At 45.2% G+C, this 22,168-nt stretch overlaps 1 protein-coding gene across 1 annotated transcript in view; it reads right to left on the bottom strand.

Moving 5' to 3' along the window:
- LOC143908304 (protein Fe65 homolog) overlaps nucleotides 1-22,168 on the bottom strand; it is a 171,798-nt gene that overhangs the window by 8,790 nt on the left and 140,840 nt on the right. Inside the window, exons 4-8 of the mRNA XM_077425922.1 lie at nucleotides 4,331-4,498; nucleotides 1,601-1,830; nucleotides 786-904; nucleotides 491-603; nucleotides 199-397 (exon numbers count right to left, since the gene is read on the bottom strand). Of these exons, the coding sequence (XP_077282048.1) occupies nucleotides 199-397; nucleotides 491-603; nucleotides 786-904; nucleotides 1,601-1,830; nucleotides 4,331-4,498 (829 nt within the window). The remainder of the gene's footprint in view (nucleotides 1-198; nucleotides 398-490; nucleotides 604-785; nucleotides 905-1,600; nucleotides 1,831-4,330; nucleotides 4,499-22,168) is intronic.

Raw genomic sequence — 22,168 nt, 5'->3', positions numbered from 1 at the left:
AAATCAGTATACCTCACTAGCCATTTAAGGGATTAAAAGTCCTATAAATATTCTTTTACAGCTTATATCGCTCATTTTGGATCTTATCATTTGTTAAGTACACTGAGAGTTCATCGTTTTTCCATTGCCCGCACATTTTTAAGTTCACAATTAATAATACGAATTTAATCTACTTAGTTTCTTTCTGAAGAAACTTACATCGCCCCATCGTCCAACGACGTCCAAAAGATCGTTTCTACCGAGTGAGAGGTCCACGATGCATTTGTTGACAGCCTTGCTGCTCCTCTCGGGTGTTAGATCCTCTTCCGCGATCTCCGTCCAACCCAAGGATCTCACGGCGAATCTGATCGGCTTATCCCTGCCCTCGGAGTCCGCTCTAGCAGGATAGCTTCTTCGTCTGAGAAAATAAAAAAGAAAAATAAATAAAAATGAATAGACGGAAAGACCTGCGAAAAAAACTTGTAGACTAATCGAGAGTACGTTCGCTTACTTGAGCGCCAATTCCACCTTCCTCTTGTTCTCCAATTCCTGGTCCAGGGCTGAACTTGTGTTGCTGCGAGTTACTGTGTTCACCATACCGCTCAAAGTGTGAAAATTGTTTATCTACAACATTAACGTTAGAAACGAAAATTACGATATGAGACATAGAATACCGCGAGTCAATACACGTGATAACGTATATTATATACATAATAACAACAATGTGCGTTTTACTAATAATTTATTCGTGTACAATAAAATACGTTACGTGATTTTCAGATATTTCAGCAAATTATTTTACTCACACTATCATTATCCTTGACGAGGCTCCGACGCGCCTCCGTTTTCGAATGCAGAGGAGCCTCCGGCGGTTCTCTCTGTATGTTTCCGCTTTTTACATGCCAATAATAAGGTCCATTCTCATCTAAAATAGCATTCGATCCGATCGTCAATAAAATTCGAAAGCTACAATTTATGATAGCCGCGATAACTAATTATCGATTATCAATTTCATCAATACCGTTTTACTAATAAAAGTAGACATGAAAAATGGATAAAACGAGAAGCCTGGAAAAATGGGGAAACGTCGATATCGCATCTGTTAAATGTATTTTTAACTTAACTCATTTTTATATCGTATTATCTCGAACTTTAGCAATTTTCTTTCTCTACCGAGTATTATCTAAATCCCTGCCACATTTCCGGAAGCATCGGTTTGATACGAAAATCGCACTCGCTATCACGGACTGATAATCGTATACGGCTGCATTTAACGTTAAATACGAGCTTTTTCCGGCACGCCGGTATCGATCGTCGTGATGTGTTCAAGCATCCGGAACTTCCGAGAAAATGCTAGACTTTCGAAAACAATTATTGAAAAATCTGGGAAATTTTTATTTCTCCACGTCAACATTTCCATTCATTTCCAGCCCGTTTTTATCTCGATATAATTAATAGATCTGACCCAATTCCTCGCACAAGAGAATCTAAAAGTTCCTGACGAGTTAAAAAATTTTTTGCGATTAATATAGAAAACAATCAAAACAAAACTGAAGGCAATCTTAATTATTTGAAGCCAGATCTTTTTCGCTATTTGGTGTAGCTCCACTCCGATATCTACCTTCGTGCTTCTGCCAGCCGGGCGGCAGGTTCTCGTCCTTATCCTCGGAATCGGTGCTGTCCACGTCCGACGGTTTCTCCTGGGTATTGTTCTGCAGAATCGCATTGTTCTTCTGGTCCTTCGGCTGTCGCCGTTTCACCGGCACCGCGTACAGCTCGCTGTTCAGGCCACCCTCCACGTGCGGCACGCCGCCCATCTCTGCGGTCTCGTTGTCGGGTTTCTCGCAATAACTGTGGTGCAAAGCCAAGAAAAACCAGGGTCATGAAACGGCGTTTCGGTTTGCTTCGAAGGTTCAATTGCGCTAACGCGATGTCCACTGAATACTCAAGCAATACAAAAGTCTAGACTCTTGGTTAAAAAAAACACGACTCTAAAGAAAGCCTCGAGAGAATTCGGACAATTTTTAAAGAGTCTGGCTACTTCTTCAAACAGGCATATTCATGATTTTTTTTTTATTATCGCAATCACAAGCAATAAGAAATGCACATCTTCAAATTCGTACATTCGCAAAAATATGTTTATCTTCTGCGTTTATCGTGCATTTGTGGTACAAAAAGAAAAATAAAGAGCTAAAGCTAGCGTTAATAAAAATTGATACAACTTGTAAGAACTGCAGAGCGGAAGTAGCGAGTCACAGCTCTTGGGTTCAACAAGGAAACTAGCGATAATATACAGTGCAAGCTACAAATTGCATTGCAATGTGCAACTTCGGAAAAAAAAAAAAAAAAAAACGTCCATTGTTATTTCACTTTGGATCTAAAAATGTCGTTTAACGACGATTTCTCAAACCCGACTGCGTTTTATTTGTTTAAATTTGTCTTGCAGCGTGTGTCACGAGGCGGTCACGCGACAGCGTTATCCACTGAAATTCTGTCCGCTCTTTCTCTCTTTTCCTCTCTCGTCGTGTTATATCGCGCGATTCGTCATGAGAATAACGCGATTGTGGTCGCGCGCTCGCGTGACTTCGGGAAATTCCAGTTCACGACGTTTCATGGCGAATCACGATCGCCGAAATAAGCAGCTTGATTTATCGCGCCGCGTTCGTCCGACCGTGTTTCGTCTCGCGAAACGCTCGAATCGCTCGGCCGCGCGCCGTTTCGTTGGGCATTCGCGGAGAGGACGCGTGTCATCGGCCACGGCGGAATGACAAATTGATTTCCGCTCGTTAGATCGTCTGATCGGCCGTATCGTCTCGCTCGTAAAACCGCTATATCGATCCCACCGACGACGGAGCACCCCGTTATCGCAACCGCCGCCGCCGCACGAGAAATCCTCGCGTGCTAATCGAAGCTCGGGTGCGACACGAGTCCCGGCCGGGCAGGAGAGATTATTTACGGCGGTTGTAAAATAAAACGTTCTTTGCGCGAGAGGGCGAGGAGAAATTACGCTTTCGTAGTTGGAAATGATGTAGAATTATGTACCGTGGACGTTCGCGAGGGGCTGAGGGGCCCCCGCACAAAGTTGAAATGACTGAAAATAAATCGCGGTGAAGGGATTGTAACAGGTGTCCGTCAAACGTACGTTCTATAAGTGAGGAGAGATTTTGAGCGTAATCCCACTCGGGATGTTTTGCAGATAAACGCAAAATGATCTTTAATTTAACAAAAAAAAATTTCAACAGTCAAACCTCGAATCAAACGTAGCCAACGAGCGTGAATAAACACGAATGAACGACTCGCATTGAGTACTGACGGCGCCGTATGGGAGCTCATCTCAAGCAAGCTGTACATATATGTTTGTTCGCGCTCGTTTGCTTTGTCTATATCCGGCTTTACGCGCTAAACGTCCTCGCAGGACAGTTCAATGGTCCCTAATCATTCAGAACTGTTCATCATAGTCCATTTATCACGCATTGCGGCTACGTCAGCGCAGAAACGTGATTGTTATCGTGATTTCACACCGTGAACAAATGCGATACGAAGCAAGCCCTGGCGCAAGTCAATACTCGCGTATTTTCTGTGTGTAACGTCGCACTCGTACTGACTATTCATTCGCTTTCACCGCAAACAGAGTGCTATGCATTTTTTAAAACAAAGTGCACAGAAGAAAACATCTTTGGAAAAGTCTATTTTACTTTGTGATACAAGGGTCCTATTATACAGTGTCCTAGACAAATAATATTATTTCACTTTCTGAGATACGCGATTATCGCGCCTGATCAGATCAACGCGCGGAAGCTAAGAGGGCATGATGGTAAAACTGCGGAAAATTGTGCCCGGAGATACGCACACCTACGTCGTAAAAAAATATAGGTATCGCGGAAACAAATCGCGTGAAAATAAATCCAACGTTCTCTCACAAGATAGGGAAAATTTTACGTTGACATGCGATGCAACGTCGCGGTTCAATCGAAGCCAAGCATATAATGGTGCGCTCTCGGACGTCGTCGGTGCGGATTTCTCGGCTCAACGCTAGCGATTCGTCCCTTTAACACCCTCGATACTCGTATCCGTCGCGCAGTATCAAGCGACTACGCGAGTACACGTCTACAAACAGCAGCGGGGCAATCTGCTGTATAGGATCTCGCTTGCGCGAGAACGGGAGGCGTTCCGTTTCGATGAGAGGACGTCGTTCGTTACAGCGAAAACAAACAGAAGCAACAACTTGGGCACACAAAAGGGAAGCGATGGGACGGTGATGGCAAGCGGATCATTATCTGCAAGGGGGGGGTGGAGGTGGGTGGGGAAAATAGGGTATCACGAGACCACGAGGGAGTGTGTTCGTACGTACTTTCTCGACCCGGAAGTGTCCGTAGCGTCGATCGATCCCGCGGATTCCGACTGAAGGGCGTGAGACTGAGGCAGGATCGCGCTCGACGACGACGTGGACGACGAGCGGGGATTCCCGTTGAGGGTGTCGTCGACGAGAGCGGACTCCGCCACACCCTCGCAGCCGTACCTGAATCAGCATCGTTCATGCAACGCATTACAAGGGGAATATGAATGTACCTGGTGGATAATGGCAACGCCTGTCGTAATTGCACGAGCATCGCTCGCTTATTAACCCTTAAACGGTTAAGCGATTCCCTTCATCGTTCACGTTGAATCATTTCGTAATAAAGAGATTCGAGCATTTAAGGGTTAAGCTGAGCTTCTAATATTCAATTACTAAGTTTTACTATATATTTCTAGAGATATTACACTCTTTGGTGTTTTATTTTTTAATAAATAAGTACGATATATTATTGTCGCGATAACGTTAATCCTAAATAATTAAAAATGCTCGGTTTTATTATCGCGGATATCTGTTTTTATATACGTTTTTACATATTTTGACGTATTTTTTTATAAATTGCGTGGCATAATTTAAGCGCGATAACCACGAAGTCGACGCAAAGCGCTATTAAAATAAAATATTATGTAATTTATTATTTTATACTCGTTTACTCCGGGATGTACTCTCCCTGCGAGCGCACGCACTCCTTTCCTCGCGGATGGGGATCGCGCGGCTGCAAGGCATTTTAATTAACGATCGGGGAACAGTGCCAGGCACCGACGTGGTTAGTACAGGGTCGCTAACCATGTCGAAGTAATTAAGGGATTAGTCGAGCGGGTTTGCTGACTAACGCCAGCTGCCTCTCTTGAGTATCGTTCGGGCGTTAGAGGTGGTACCTAAGGGCCCACGGTTCCCTTTGAACGCACTCAAGTCAAGGAATACGGGATTCTAGACTTCGAGGTCTTTAATCGGCGGGATTATAACCAGCTACGTCAGTCCGTGAGCGAAAACTTTTCCTCGGCGTCGACTTGACTTACTCCGCTCGAAAGACGATGTTAAAAGTTTTAGAGTGAACGGAAATAAAAATGTTTGCGCAAGAACAACGACACACATTATACTGTGTTTCTCTCTTTAGGTTCTCTTCAAATTTAGTAGAATCATATACAATTGTTATTTCATTTTACATCGATCAAATAGACAATCTGCAATAACTTTATCGAAGTTACCAAAGAGGAATTATTTTATTTGTAAATAAAGAATGATGTAGTAACATTATAGCAAAAAGTTTCCGTCATTTTTTATAGAAACTTTATGAAATAAAATTATTAAAGTGCATCCTCGTTTAGGCTGGCAGTCTGAAATTTTATCCCGCGGGTGCAGGCTGCGTGACACTTATTGCTTCTCCCCTCGCGTTTAACCCTTCCGCCACGCTCTCGGGTGCAGTGCAGGGGTCGTTTCTGTATTATCGGCGATCAAACTCAATTCCCTTTAGCAAAGATTGCGCGGTTGTTAAGAAGAATTTGAGTTTCTGCTACGTTATTGCGTCACATCTATTACACAATCCTCGTTAGGAATCGGGCGGATACACACTCGATACACACTCGGTATTCCCCGACTTTGTTAATTGCCCGATAATAATCGCGATAATTTCTCGTACGTGCCGCTAATTGGCGAACCTACTTCTCGCCGCTTGTAATTTCGAGAACTGCGCGTGTAACGTGCTATGGAAAGAAATTTTCGAACTTTTCTCCGCGTGTTGCAACGTCAAGAAAATATCGAACGTGGTTGAAGAAGACCGCTCGAAGACGTGAATAAATCGGGCAGCGGCATAACTTTTTAGTCTTATATCCATAAAAGAAAAGAACAAAATGTAACTGAATTTACAAAAGAGGCGACGCAGACGACGACGACGACGATGACGACACGCGACACCGAACGACATAATTTCGCGTAAATATGTGGGTTAGCGACGGCACGAGGGGTGCCTTGGAAATTCGCCAGAAGTTTCGGGGGAGTAGTACCCTTGTATTTTGTATTAGGGCGCGAGAACGCGATCGATGAGACATCGGACGTGTCTGCGGGACGAATACCGACGTCGATCGTCGATTAACACCCGGGGAATCCTTTCGGCATCGTTGGCACTCCTCCCCGGAATTTCGGATACGTCGAGTCGCCGGACAATCGGACGCAACGATCTATCGAATTACAAATGTTATGAGCGGCGTGACGCGCGCTCGGTTATTAAACGCGTTATTAATTCCGGTAATATCGTATCGGGTACGAGGAAATCGAGCAGAGAGGACCGACGAGCGTTTTATCGGAAATGAAATCGCGATATTGACGCATTGACGTAATTCGTTTTCGAGGAACGTTAACTCGGTTCTCGCCGATAACGCTATAGTCGAGGATCGTTATTAATTCCGTTAATCCCGGGATTGGCGGCAGTAGTATCGAGAATATCGGGTTATTGACACCGGTCGCGTCGATCGATCGACGTGTTCCGTATGGCGTTACAAGATCAACGCGATCGTCTTGAACGGAGACGACGATGGCGGTCAATTTGAGCGGCCGAGACATTCCTAGATTCGTCTCGGATGGTCGCGAATCGATGACAATGCGATAACGGAACGCGGACCACCTCGTAAGACGAAATAGGAGAGATGTGAGAGAGAAGAAGGAGAGGTGTCGGAGAAATTGAAAACTTAAAAAAGAACATCTTTTAGTTATTCGCGCGCACGCACCTTTGGAAAATTCACGGTGTATCGCGCTAGCTGGCAAGGAGCAAGGATAAACTGATCGCGATGCAACTTAAATCAGCTGCCGCGGGACGGTAATTGTAATCCAGCGTACACGCGCGCATCGCCGTAACTTTCAGTCAGGTGTAATTAAACCCAATTAGGTCGTAAGGTGAGCAACTTCTGACGCACCTGGCTGGGTCGTAAATTACGCCTGCAAGCCTCCCCCTCCTTTTCCGCTCGTGTCTATCTCGCGCTGCCACCATGATTACAGTATTCGTAATTTTATGGTTTCTGCTCGAGAACGCGGATCATTATCTTTTGATTACATTACTATCGTCATAAATCGCGACCCTTTTCAGGGAAGCGTGAATTAAATCGTCAGGTAAGGCACGAGACAAAGAAATCGTTTCCGCAATTATATAAAGCGCGAAAAGATATCATGAAATGACAAGAAAAAATCACGAAAAGAGAAGCTTAAATACTGACGCCATTAATAATATTGTTCATCCTTTGGATTCGTGCCGCGTCGAACCTTAACGCGCCCTGCATTCTGTCAATATATCCACATAGCCGACGATCGGCTCTCCCCTATTAATGGAATCCGACAAACGCTTCACGGACGAGAGAGAGAGAGAGAGAGAGAGAGAGAGAGAGAGAGAGAGAGAGAGAGAATGAGAGAGTGAGTGAAGGAAGGACAAACGTAGAGGTTGCTGAGTGTCGAGAAGGTCGGGTATCGGGCCCTCCTGGGCGTCTGTAATTCGCTGTCGGTGTTTGTCGATCGGCAGAAACAACGGCCGATCGACCGTGACGTGGACATCAGCGAGAGGCGATTTGCGCGAAGGGAGTTAAAAGAGAAAGGGGCAGAGAGGGAAAAAAGGCGAGAGAGAGTCCAGAGAGGAAAAAGTGGCGCACGGCCGAAACACCGTGTAGGTAGATGGACGTCCACGCGGAGTGCGGCGCAAAGTGAAAGAGAAAGAGAAAGAGAAAGAGAAAGAGAGAGAGAGAGAGAGAGAGAGAGAGAGAGAATGGGAAAGAGAGAAAGAGAGTCGGGCTGCTCCTCTCCTCGCTCGATCAATACACACTACCAGCAACCACCCAACCCACCCTCCACGTCTCTACCCCACGGCACAACCCTCGACCACTGTGCGGCGCTCACCCGCCAACGTCACCCCATTTCGAGCGCACAGCTACCACCGCATTCGCACGCACACATATACACGTATATGCACGCCACATACATGCCGTACACACCGAGAGCAGGCGATACGGATCGCCGTGGTATCGACAAAGCCGCCGTCATTTTCGCCGCCTTTCCGGGCTGATTGGTCGAGATCGACTTTGTCGACGCGATTGACGAGCAATCGGCGAGCGTATTACGTGGGGGATCATCTCCGAAGATTGCGAGTTCGCGAGGATCTACGGGGCCGAATGAACAGGTCGAACCTATGGAACGAGAGCTCGTTTTCCTCCGCGAGAAGAATCGCGACAGTAGTGTAGGTGTATTAGGTAGATGGATGCGCGATATTACGAGGCTTGGTCTCTTATTGGCTAGGTTGGCTACCTAGAACACGTAGGATCGCTAGTTAGGCCTTGTCGAAGCTAGGGGAGGTATTCCCTGCGGCCCTTTCACCCTTCGAGTGGCTGGCGGTGCCGCATACAGCCCGCCGAGGTAATTAAGTTCTGCCCGATCCGATGGGAGGAAGCCTCGAGAGCTTCGGTGAGGCTTGCCCCCGCTTTCTCCAAATACATTCGGTGGCCTCGCAATTAAACCACTATTATGACTTTTTGAAAAAATCATTAACCCATGTATTGGCAAATTTTTCATGCCGCCAACATGGAACAAAGCACGCATAATCGAAAAAGTGAAGTAAACGTAAAGATCATAATTTTTATTGCAAACATTAAATTAATTTATGAATATATTAGGGGTGTGTGTGTGTGTGTGTGTGTGTGTGTGTGTGTGTGTGTGGTGTAATTACAAAGAATTTAAATAAATTAAAATACATAAAATCTGAATAAAAATGTATTTACAATACTAATTAAGTCTGCAAAATAAGATTCGATAAAATAGGTAACAATAGAGCGAAAGAAGAAGAATAAGAAAAACCTAAATGCCAGAAAATAATGAATTAAGATATAAAAAAATAGAAAGTATTAAGAGATAATAAATCGAAAGGCATGGTGCGGGTCTTATTGGTTACATTGCCAAGTTTCGTATTTTAATAACACATCGTGTTATTCATTTTCTTATATAGACGTTCGTTAGGAAGAATCAGACAACAGTTCTCAAGACTTGAAGAGTTGAAAGTTGAAAGCAAGGCCAAGCGACGATTGAAAGACGTCGATCTACGCACGCTTATACGTGACGAGAATGTGTTCCGATAAATGACTCAATTCCCACAAATAGCCGGATTCATGAAAGAAACTGAGTCACGTTCCGTGGGAAAGATCTCTGGAATAGTTAGAATTGAATTTACAGTTACATTTATTTCCTCTGAAATAATTATTGCCCTCCTTTCCTCCTTTCAGATTAGCTTAAAAGCAAGCGTAAAAGTCGTATCTCAAACTTATAATGCCTGACAAATTATCGCGTGGGTAAACTACTACCCACGTGCGAGCTATTATCTTAAAAGCGCGAAAATTTTCGTGTATATTATTATTAAAAGCATACAAATTTTTATCGAGCGCGGTATAAGTTTATTAAGACGGCGCATAGTAGTAACAACGTTTGCTTTAGACACAGTAAACTATATTACTGCTCGTTTCTCGTTTCATCGCCGCGCCGTTCTCAAGCTAGAAAATAGCGTCTCATCACGGTCGCCATAATAATGTCGAGGAATTTCTCACACTCCCCCCCGCGTTAATCCGTATTCAGATAAATTTTTTAAATGCCACGTTTCTCCGGAAAATCTCGCCGTTCGCAGAACAGAGTAATCTCACATTTTAACAAGATAATCCCCCCACTTGCATAATTTCACCCCTTCGTAAGGCGCGTGTGTTTACGCCGCTAATTTTCCCGCCTTATAAAGACAAAACCGGGGGCAAATCGCCACTAAAACCTGTTTATACTGGGAGTAAAAGGATCGTTTCGTCATTTCGCGGGAATGAGCGTTAGAAGCACATCACTTGCTGCTAGAAGCCCGACCGTTTACCGGACCGTTTATCGCTTCATCATCGCGGGCCCGCCATCGCGAAGACCTCGCGGTCCACGACGCGGACCTTTACGACGTATTATAAATCGCGTGTTTTTTCGTCGATATTTTTCTCTCTCCTTTTTTTTTTACGCGCCGGCCGCAGCCAATAAACCTTTATGATTGGTCGCGGGTCGTTCCGTCGCGGAATCTGCGCGAAACACGGTTAATAAAGTTTCGAGCCGAGAGATGTACGTTTTTTCCTTTTTTTTTTCCATCGAGGACATCGCCCATTTCCCTCTCGGCGCCACTTTATGAGTCTTTTTTTTATGGAACTCGAAAACTCCGTTCACTCTCTTTAAAATCGACCCCTTTCAAGGCCATATCTGCCGTTTTACTCACTCGGCGCATCAACTCGCGCGCTGTCAGAGACTTTAATCTAACTTGCGCGATAAAACGTGATCAAAAGCGAATCAGCATCTTATTTTTTCAAGGAAAAAATGTACGCCTGTTTTTTTTTTTTTTTTCGATCGGGTTGCTTTTGTCCCGGGAGTATCGATCCGCGCCAAATTGCATTTTACTTTGTGGCACCGTCGCCCTTTTCATATTTGATATCCGACCGATTGCATCTGCGGCGGCTCCCTCCGCGATATCGAATACTAATAAACGTGTGAATATTAAATGTCTCGGGATCAATAGAATATTAACAGAGCGCATTGCGCGTTTCACGCAGCGTTACAATTAAATTGTAGTAGCGCCGGCGATACGTTGGCGAGACAAAAATTGCGCCGTCGCGGCGTCGGAGCGCGAAGAGCTCGCGAAATGTTCCTTCTACGCGAGCGAATCATGCGGATCCGATCTCACCGATCTTCCTAACATCCGTGCAAGACTATTATCGCTCGAGTCCTTAGTCCTCAGTCCTCTCCCGGCATATATTTCCAGGACGAAGCTACCTGCTCGCGGGGAACACCCGGCATTCCGGACGGGACGATTCGCGTTCGCGTTTACGAGTGCCCTCGGCTCCGGATTTCAGTTTAGCCCGATAATCTCCATCGGCCGGGCATCTTGGCAAGACCTCTTGGAACGTCATTCTTTCTATCATTTCCCATCGCTTCTTCTTCTCCTCCTCTCTCTCTTTCTCTGCCTCCTTCACGTTCCCTCTCTCACCTTCTCTCCTCTACTCATTCCTTTTCTCTGTCGACGTTCTTCGGTCTCCAGACTGCCGGAGCTTTTTTCAAAACCCGACGTGGAAGGACTTATCAAGCGTGCCGACTTGCCGGGATCACCGATTACGTCCTGCAGGTATTACCGGAGAGAAAGAGGTGTCCCGGAAGAAAAAGGAATCCTCGCGCGGAAGACGGCGGAGCGAAGAGCTACGGGGAATTCCATTTCCGGGATTTATGGACGCGTCGCGCGCGCATGCATGTGACTCGCAGCATGATGTCGGTTTCACCGTAATTTCCTCATACTTCACGTTATCGCGGCTTGCATCTCCTTCTTCCGGTATCTCGTGTTGCGAAAGACGAACGCGCGCCGACGAACAAGCGTTTCCATTCATTCAAACGTCCGTTCTTTGGCTGAAGATGAAGTCTTTACAGGTCACCGGTAAAGGTATACATTGCCATTTAGATTCATATATATATATAGCCTGGCTGATATTATATTCACGTTAGGGGAACGATTTCCTGCGTTCTCTATTTTTATTTTCACATCCTGCGTCGTCACTATAAAGAGCTAAGAAAACCGCGTAATTTCTGATAAATAGACGCCCTGTCTATTTTGTCCTTTGTCCGTAGGTGCAACATCGCGATAAAAAGAGCCCATTGGTATATCGTTTCATTTGTGCGAGGCGAGACACTTGTGCAACCGGAGCGTTTCGATCATCGATAACTACCGGTCTAATCTCTAACCGGCCATTCAGGGCATCGAGATACGATCTGAGGCGTGGCCGCACGCCGATACAACCGCTCCGCGCTCGTGACAGACTCGGCGTATATAGTGTGTCGAAAGCATCGCTCACTTTCTCTGTCTCTCTTTCTCTCCGCTACACACGACGGTAGCAGAACTGAAGAAAATATCGTTTACCTTCAACGTGAAACACACGAATAAACGTCCGTAGTTTCGTACATGTGATATACGCCTGTAATTATCAGATTATATCAAAATAAATGGCACTCGAGTGCGCAATGTTCGCGACGCCCTGTATATTCGCGTCGCAACGGAATAATTATTCCGTACGTTCACCGTGAACTGTCGATGCCGGTCGCGCGATCGACTTCCAAGCCGCGCGCGCGTTTTGCAAGATAATGGACCCACCCGGATGTTTTCTTTTATTCGTGTCCGTGTACCATTATAGAGCCCCGAAGGTCTCTCTCTCTCCAGCGGTTGAAGGTTCGTTCGCGCGACAGCATTAGTCAGGACAGAAATATCCGTCTCGAGAACGTCTCGAGAGGCAACGATTATCGCGCGTAGAAAAGTTGCTGCGGGCAACGAAAGACTGGCTTTTAAGAATTCCGCGTCGAGATCCTCTCTCGTCTCTAACGAACGTCGCTGGAAATCTACGCACGATTGAGGTAGAAATCTTAAGATCGACGGCGCTTTCAATCGCGATTAATATTAAATTTTAATGAGACAATCTAACTTAAAATTTCCTCGGGACAAAGTAGTAATTTAATTTATTCAGCTGCCGTTATTTATTAAGAATCGTATATATTCGATTTTTTTTCGTTGATTACGGATTGATTGTTAATAAAATAAAATGACAAGTAAATTCGCTGTTAACAGGAAAGGCGCGTTCGATTGCAAATTCATGCGACGTAACTCGCGATGTAACTCAATCTGCAATTTCCCGTACAACGGCAATTAAATTCGTTGTAAACCGGACCTATATTCGATTGTAATTCGCGCAACGTAGGTAGCTATTAGTTAATTTCATAATTTAGGATACAATAGGAACGTTAGCACTCGTTGCAAACTAATGATATATATGAAACAATATTGCCAACGTTATCGACGTTAAAAATATGCGACGGTAATCTCTATCTGGTATGCGCCGAATATCTGTAAACTTGCTGTTATCTCGGAGCCTCTATTATATACCATTACCGGTACTTAATGCTTTCCGGGTGTTAATGGAAAACAGACACACGCGTTCGGCACGGTCCCGGCTACTACACCTACAATCGTCGGAGAAAGGGAAAACTGTGCGGATATTACGGGGGATCGTAAAGTCGACCGTGCTAAGTGATCCGGAGCGCGGCGCCGATTGAACGTCGCGCGCCTTTAGGCGTCGCGAATTAATTAAGTTTGTCAGCGATCAATCTTGGATTAAGCGGACCATTGGGATTAAACGGACAAACAGTTTTCGCTCTCTTTCGGAGCGAGAGCCGGACTTGGTGAGTAATTTCGTGAAGTAACAAGCATGTGCGCGGATTTAAACCGAGCCAGCAGAGCCAGAGCCCGACGACTCGTGCCGGCCATTTCGCCGGGAACGTTATTATGCAAATCGGACCTGGCCCCGTTATTTTGTTGCGCTTATTACATAATTACGACGGCGTAATCGTCGGAATTCCGTGCGACTACCGCCGTACGCCGACCCCGCGCGTATACACGTCATAACGAGCCCGCGATAATTTCTACTCTTGCTCTCCACGCAATCGTGAAAACGCACACGGCGCGGCGATGCGTTCCCGGCGCGAGAGTCATCGACTCGATACGCGAGGCGAAACCACGTTCTCTCTCTCTCTCTCTCCTCGACGAGGGTCCTCGCGCGGCACGATCTTTACGAGCCTCGGATAAGTCCGTGGAGTTTATACCGGGAAATAAGTTCTCGGAGTAATAAATTCACGCAACGCTTGCGGAACCGTCGTAATTGACCAGGAAACGGGGAGTAAATCAGCAGATGCGGTCTAATAGAACTCGACGGTAAATTATCGCCCGACGACTCTGCTCGCAAAATACTCCGGCGTCACGCGGATTAATTTGCATAATTAATCTCGGGCCCGCGCTCGCCCATGCTAACGTTCAACTTTTCAACGGACGCGATACTAACGAAGCGTAATCTAATTTACTTGCCGACCCCGCCTCGAGAGCCGAGGCCGCCGAGTACTTCGGAATTAGAGACACTCGAGCGCCACACCGGCCTGGCCTATCAGCACAAGAGAGTTTTCTACGAGCAAACGTTACAAAGCGTTCGATACAAAGCCTTTTGTACTTAAGATCTGAAAAAACAGGAGATCAACTTGATAACCTGCAGTTAATTGTGACACGTGTAGCATGTGTACGAGAAATGAAACCAATTAATTCTCATCGATAAACGCACACAGTCTGCGTTGTACATACAAGTAAATAAAAATATATAAAGTGTTTAAATAAAATGTTTATCAATACATACATAATTCTAATACATAAAAACTGCTCACATTTTTTTCTATCGTATTATTTTTCTTCCCAAAACATTTTCCTGACCTGCCATATCGCACGTCGCACGTGCCTGTGTGTCGTTTGAAACGCTCTCGGGTGCTGCCTATACGTGCGAACTTCGTGTCGGAAAACGCGAGGAATTCGTGAACTACTGTGCCGAATTCCAGCAGTTCTTGCCGCGACGCGAGTTGTCTCCTGGATGCGCCCCCGTGAAGTTATATAATTCCAACTTTGGGGGTCAAACTGACCCCGAATACCGCACGCGGAGGAGGGAGGTTATACCGACTTTGGAAATTAATGCAACTGTTTCAGGAATGTGGCTCGATCGAGTACTCCGTCCTCTTGAATGCAACCAGGTTTTAAAATTAAGTAATTTCGGAAAAATGAATTCGTTGCTTTTTCTTTTGTCATTCGAGACATTTCCGTAAATTCCGATTTTAGCATAAAACAGGACATCTCTCCCTCGCGGGAAATATATATACGATGCTTTTTACTCCCGTATTACCGTTCAGTTATGCAATTGTAATACACACGCCGCGATAAAATATTCAGTATATAATCGTCACGGATAGAAAATACGTGACAAATAGTGGGCAGAGCGCGAATAATAATTCACGCGCTCTCGCACATCGTGAATATTACACGCGCTATTATGCTACATTTCTTCGGTATTTATATTTTACTACCATTACCTTTGACTACGCGAAATATGGGCGTATATAAATTACGGGGGAATTTTCATTTCCACGACGAAGAGTCCACTTCAATTCGGCCGAAGATCACGCCGCGCCGCGCCGCGCCGGTGAAAGGAGCGGAGAGAACATTGGGGGACACCATGTATATACGCGCGAACGTAGACTTTACGGAGTCCAGCGACGTTGTTTCAAAGGTACATGAAAGTCAGAAAGAGGAAATGATCAAAGGGGAACAAGGTAGATTGGTTGGGGAACGTGGGGGAGCGATGTAAGGCGGTCGCTGCGTCAGGGGAGAAAGAGGGACAGCAGGATCAGACGTGTGAAGTGGATTCTAATTTTAGAAGAAAGCGAGATTGGGCTTGTCTCTCTGGCGCGACGATGACAGAGACCCGCGTAGTCGAAGTGAATCAAAACGAGCCCGATGTTAATAAAATATGATTATGATTATACCTTCCGCGTCCTTCATTCATTATTAACAAAAAAAAATCATTAATTGAGTATATCGCGCTTCTCTCAACAATCGTTCTCCACAATTAATCGCGGTAAATTAAACAGCGACAGATCGTACAAATTTGAAGAACGCTTCGGCTCGATATACGTAGGACGACTATTGCATGCCTCGAGCATTTAGAAAGTTTCGCTCGTGAATAATAATATATCATGCCACGTGCCAAGACCGTTAATTATCGACAAACGATCTATTCCTCCCACCAACTAGCGCGTAGACTGAAATTTCTTTTCTCTCTCCGTCTCTGTCATGAATTAATGTATTTTTCGGTGCACGTGCTGTGTTACCGCTGTTGTACCACGTGGATTCGGTAAGCGTGCATATGCAGATTCCAGGGCAAATTCCATTAAGTCCGCGCGGCAGCGCTTATAAAATCTGGTGATCAGACGCGATTAGCGCCACTTGAGGCCGGCATATTGAACGTCGATGACGGCGACGGGATCGGCCTACTGGAAAGCCCACCCTCGAGCGGGTGAGAAGTCTGGCGAAACGCGAATGCCCTAGACGGCTTTAATTAACGATTGTCGCGAGAGCAAAATGGCAAAGTCAGGCTCGGTCGAGAGCGTCCTGTATTGTAAGCGCCAGCGCTGCAAAAAAAAGGTTAAAAAAAGGTCTCGTTTATCGTTCAACTGCAATTTTTCCGAGCGAGTTAACGAAGGTACACGCTCGTGTCAGGATGCAATATTTTCTGTTTTTGTATTTGCCGGTTCGCTTTTTTAAATTAGCTACGAGAGGCTGCCGCTCCTTCATTGATTATTGGCTTTATTTGCTCGTCAAACTTTGCGACGTATCACGACATTTTCCAAGAATATCCTTTATATGATATTAATATGATTATACTTAATATGATATCAACAATCTTCTTATTGATTAACGATTAAGTCGTAAGATTAACATTTATTAAAGATTTGCTCTTTCAGCAGCGGAGTAAATATAGAAGCAATCTGTTTCGTAGTGGCTTTAAATAAATTTCTCTGAAATAAAGTAAAAAAAAAATCAGCTTTGTGTAAACTCCATTAGTGGCACACGTTCTAAACGATGCGTATTGATATTTAAAAAACCAATAATATCCTTTTCCATCAAACACCCAATCAAACATTAATTAAAATATAATCTTTTTATAGACAGAGCTATCGATGGAGACCGTACCGAATATCAATTGCGTATATCTAATTACGTTGCCATCGAAACATTCCAATTTTAATAACAACACGGGCCATCAGTTGTCATTTTCACTTTGCATCAACGGAAGCGAAGAGATTATAATAACATGCCGAAATTCGTCCGGATCGCGCGGCTGACGAATTTATTCCAGCTTAATCGCTCGCGACCATCGTTAAGCGTCGCGCAAAATAGAGGAAGTGCATTGTACATTGTACCGCGTTATGCACACGAAGCAGAAAGAGAGAGGGGAAAAGAGAGAAAAAGAGAGAGAGAGAGAGAGAGAGAGAGAGAGAGAGAGAGAGAGAGAGAGAGAGAGAGAGAGAGAGAGAAAGAGAAAGAGAGAGAGAGAGACTACTGAAGTCACCGAGCTGGGCGCAATATCCCCGCGCTTTTATACGTAATAACGCAGCCACGCGAGGGCGGTTTTTATCGACCACCTCTTTCCGTGTCTGCCACCTCCTCGTCCGTCGCCCTTGCACTCCATCCGCCCTTCCCCTCAGTCCTACGTGTTACGAGCCCCCGTTGCCCTCCACGACAGAACGATAGACTCCGGTAAACTCCGATGATTACCGCGCTAACGTTAAGTGATGGGAACGCGAAAGGCACGAGCTCTCTCTCTCTCTCTCTCTCTCTCTCTCTCTCTCTCTTTCTCTCTCCGCTTCTCCTTGACCCGAAGGATCCTTCAGACGCGAGTCCGGAGTCTGAAATTTTATTGGCAGTCCTCCGGAGAACTACCTATCGTATGGGTCGTCTGTTGCAGCCGAGCGAATAGCGACAAATAGCACTTATATATAACTTTTCCATCTCGATATTGCGATTAAGATAATTAACAAAGATATTATCAGTATACTGTAGAATATTATACTTGATACCTAAAATTGCGTTAATTCACGGAGATAATTTTTCGTTATATTTTAAGCAGATTGGTAAATTTTGAAAAATTATTGAAATTTTCTAGATATATTTTAGTAAAATTAATCAAACATATTTTATATTTTGATGTAATAGATATTAATATTTTTTTATTATTGTAGATATTAATCAGAATAGCTCGCACACAAAATTCTTGGTGGTACGTGTTGTCCCACAACTACCATGATTTCAAGGTAAATTTTAAGAGAAAATTCTCTCCGTGTTCGCTGAGATAATAATTTATATTTGTTATAGAAAGAGGAATTGTGTAATTTTATATATAATATAATTAGATATAATATTACAGTTTATTTAAAGTACGCACTTTAGTTCGTGTTTCTATTTAACGAGATGGGCAGCTTTGAAATTGGAGCGTCAATTATCGAATATATCAACGGACTTGCCTCATTATCGAGCAGTATTTCATTTATCGAATCAACAGGACGAGCCACTACATGAAATTAATTACAGTTACAATGTATTTTCCGCATGCGACAAAGCGCGACAAAACAATCGAGGCGAATCGAGAATTATTTCCTCGAATGGGAGAAGTCGTTGCACACACACCACACGATCGTGACCCGGGGTCGACTTCGACATTCGGAGCGCGCGCGCGCGCGCGCGCTATTTCCCGCGACGATATCTATTTATTAACATTAACGTATCCTCCGTGAAGGCCGGCGGAATGCTTTATCGCGAGCGCGGCCGCGTATCAGTTCAGTATGCGCCGGCTCGATAACTATTTTCCGCTACCCGATCCATTTCACGCTATGCTGAGCAAAACGGCGCGGCGACGGGCCTCGGGATGAGAATTTGCCCCCGCGCGCGCGCGCGCACTCGCAAGAGCGGAGAGCGTGCGCCAGACGCGATCGGGGGTGCATTGTTATCGAAATTGCATCTGCCGTGCGCATTATCATATTCGTGCCCCGATACGCCGACGGGACGAAGAACTTAAGCCGCCGCACAATCGAGCCGCGGCAATTTATCTCGCCGGTAATTATTATATGACTCCGTCCCGATATGTTCACGCTCGCGTTATTATTATAATCGGAAGTCGCGATAATTCGGATAATTCGACTGCAAAGATCATTTCCTTCTCTCTTCACGGTGAGTATCGATGCATATTAACGCCGCATATTAGCGGGGTGACCTTAAACGATTATTCGCATCGTTGCGTTTTAAGTGCGCGTTAAAATACGCGTGTTTAGATTTTTAGATACAGCGAAATCGATAACATCGCCAGAGATTATTGCAACTAAGATCGACGATGTTAAGAATTAAATGAGAAATGAATATTCGTATTTCGGCTTTGTAGTTTTAACGGGAGCATGGCGCATCGAGTACGGCAAGTAGAGAAATCCGTATTGATCAGACATAAGTATTAGGTCTAACGAAAGAAGAGCGTGCACGATTTAACACTGCAACTACCAAGGGGGTGAAAATAACGTGTTTGACATTTTTTTAAATGATTATTGTTCATTTTCAAAAATGTTCTCTGACTTCTATTGAAATATATAGATACTTAATTTTACAAATTTGTTTTTTCTGTTTCTCGTTTTTTTTTTTATTTTGACCCCTTCGATAAAAATAGGCATAAGTTATTCTAGCGTTCTAGTGTTAATGCCGGTAATAAATCTTGTGAAAAAAATTAGGTGACATCAATGAACGCGACGAAATCTCGCAGGGCACGACTTCGAGTTTCAATATTCATCGTAAAAAAAAAAAAAAAATAAGGGCAGGAACGCGAACAGCAAAGTGAATATATTCGAATCTAAAATGGGCGAGTTTATGGGCTGCGGTGGCGTTTAGACGAGCGCTAGATACAGGAGAGACGGATGGTACCCGGGCGAAAAATCAATATTTAACCTATGATTTCCATCCGCGGTCTAGCCTGTCGTGTGCGAGCCGCGACGCGGCCGCCGCGTTACAAAAGAACATATGACTTACAGTCAGCTGCCACGAAGATCGGCGTGCAACGGCAGTCGCGGCACAAGCTCAACCTCCACCGCACTCGGATTGTTATTCATTTAGAAACCGGGAGGGGGGGAGAGGGAGGGGAGGACCGCGGGTGGTTCCTCCACCTAATTTCTCTTTTACCCCCGTTCACCACCCCCTTGCGGGTGATGGTCTCCGGTCACCGTTCTCCTCCTTCGTTGGTCACTGTCACCTTTCACGTTATCGGTACCGGGCGAATCATCGACGATCAGCTGATGCGTGACGCGGCCGAACCATCGAGGGGGGAGTGGGAAAAGGGGACGATGAAAAAAAAGGGAAGGGAACGACGAAGTCTTCCGCGGAGAACGCGCGAGGAAGCAATCACGACCGCTCCGATGGTCGGCGATAGACTGAACGGCAGTGAACGGTCCACGGTGAAACTAGGCGGTGCGCGCTTCGGGTTCCCCCGGTCTCGGCTGACTTCGGTGGCGTTCGCTACTGCCGCGATGACGTCATCCCCGGCGGAGCCCGCGCGCTGTACCATCGCGTGTCTTTACTACTTAACTGGTGTGCCGGCGCGGTCGGCGGTGTGCAGGTGCATTTCGCGATGCATTTTTTAAATCCCGCAGACGTTATTCGCGATTTCTGCCCGAGCGCGCCTGGCGCCGCGATAAATCGCGAGACGCGCGACGCGTCACCGGCAATTACGATAAATGCCGCGGCGCGACGGCAGCGCGGCGGCGACGCCGGCGGCCGTGAACGCCGACCGTATCCGCTCCGGGAATTTATTATTATCGATGCGCGTTTGAAAAAGCATGAAACGCGAAACGTTTTGCCATCAGACACGTCATTTCGATCAGGAAAATTAATTAACGCTGATTACTACTGCGTCAAGATGTTCAGTCATTTAACATGAAAAAAATTGAGAGATTTAATAAACTCTTTTCGTCCCATTCTTCTCGTTTTTCGTTTTAGATAAAATTTCAGTTTTACATTAAAAAAGGAAGCATTATTTCCCTGCATTAAGAAGACTGTTCTCCCGAAGTCTTTACCACAGAAAATTTCTTCCTTCGCGGCGCTCGCGAATAAATCCGAAAGTTTTCCTTCGAGGCAGCCCATCGATGGCGACCAGGGGACGGAGTCGAAAACAAGAGCGCGACCGAGGGTGGTCGCTCCTCCTCTCGACGATATTTGCCGAGGAAGAAGTAGTTTGTCTAATTGAGTAGATAAGGTGGAGAAGTTGTCGACAGGAGGGACGACTTGTTTACGCGAACGACGAGGTCACGATATAGACCCACACCCCCCTTCCCCCTTTCGCGAGAATCGCGAATCGTAACCGGGACATGAATGTCCGCGCTCTCCCTCTTCTCGATGTACGGAGATTTAGCGGGCCGAATATACAGGGCGACCATCGTTGACGTGACGCTGGACACGATCGAAGTTTCGCTCGTTACGCGAACGCGGAGGGGGAGATATTAAATGGGCGGGCGTAATGAAGGTTTATGGCTTTCACGGAACGAGAGTTTATTGGGGAACGCCGACTGATTTCGCGAACGAGATTTCGGTCCGGAATTGGATGTACGATATGCCGAAAGAGTTCACTGACACATCGATCTGACAAGTAAAATGGAAACGATCGAGCGCGTAATCGTGTAACATGGAATGCATTTTAGTGATAACAGCCGAACGCTAATTGACAAGATCCGCCGTAAAAGTGATTGTATTAATTATTTAAGGAACTTTTGCGCATCATTCGATTGATACGTAATTCGATAATTACGTAATCGAGCTTCTTCATCATTCGAATCGGTCGATAAAAAATTAATTAAGGTAAATGTACCAATGCATTTAAAAACCTATGTCTGGACACCTTTAACGCGAATTAAATAAATCAAAGATAAAAATATATAATACAAAAAAAAATATTTTAATCTTCGATTCTTCGATTTTAATACGCGTCATAATTATTTATACGGATAAAATAATAAAAATTGGTACGTTTATCTTGAAGAGAAACTCGCGATACACGATGTAATCTTAACGCGCGGAGAATCGGCTCGTAATTTTTCCAGTTTATCGCTTAAACACGAGCCAATCGACGGCACCAAGATACACGCTACGTGTCCACAATCTGCTAGATTACGGAACGGGATTCGATGCACGGAATGCCGCAGCCTAATCAATAGAGTACAGTATGGCCCTGGCGGTCTTATCGAGTGCATTCTCACATTGCCGATGACAGATATATTTCACGTTCGGATGAATCCCATTCTCCGCGGTCGAAATTTCACCCTCCTGAAGCATCCACGCGTCTCCCAAGCTCCCGTCATTCTGAACAAGGGGACTAT

This window comes from Temnothorax americanus, unplaced genomic scaffold (assembly GCF_048541705.1).
Source record: "Temnothorax americanus isolate GAGA-0224 unplaced genomic scaffold, ASM4854170v1 Scaffold91, whole genome shotgun sequence".
In the NCBI taxonomy this organism is placed as follows: Eukaryota; Metazoa; Arthropoda; class Insecta; order Hymenoptera; family Formicidae; genus Temnothorax; species Temnothorax americanus.
The sequence above is the reverse complement of the archived record's forward strand: the minus strand, read 5'-3'. Positions and strand labels throughout refer to the sequence as shown.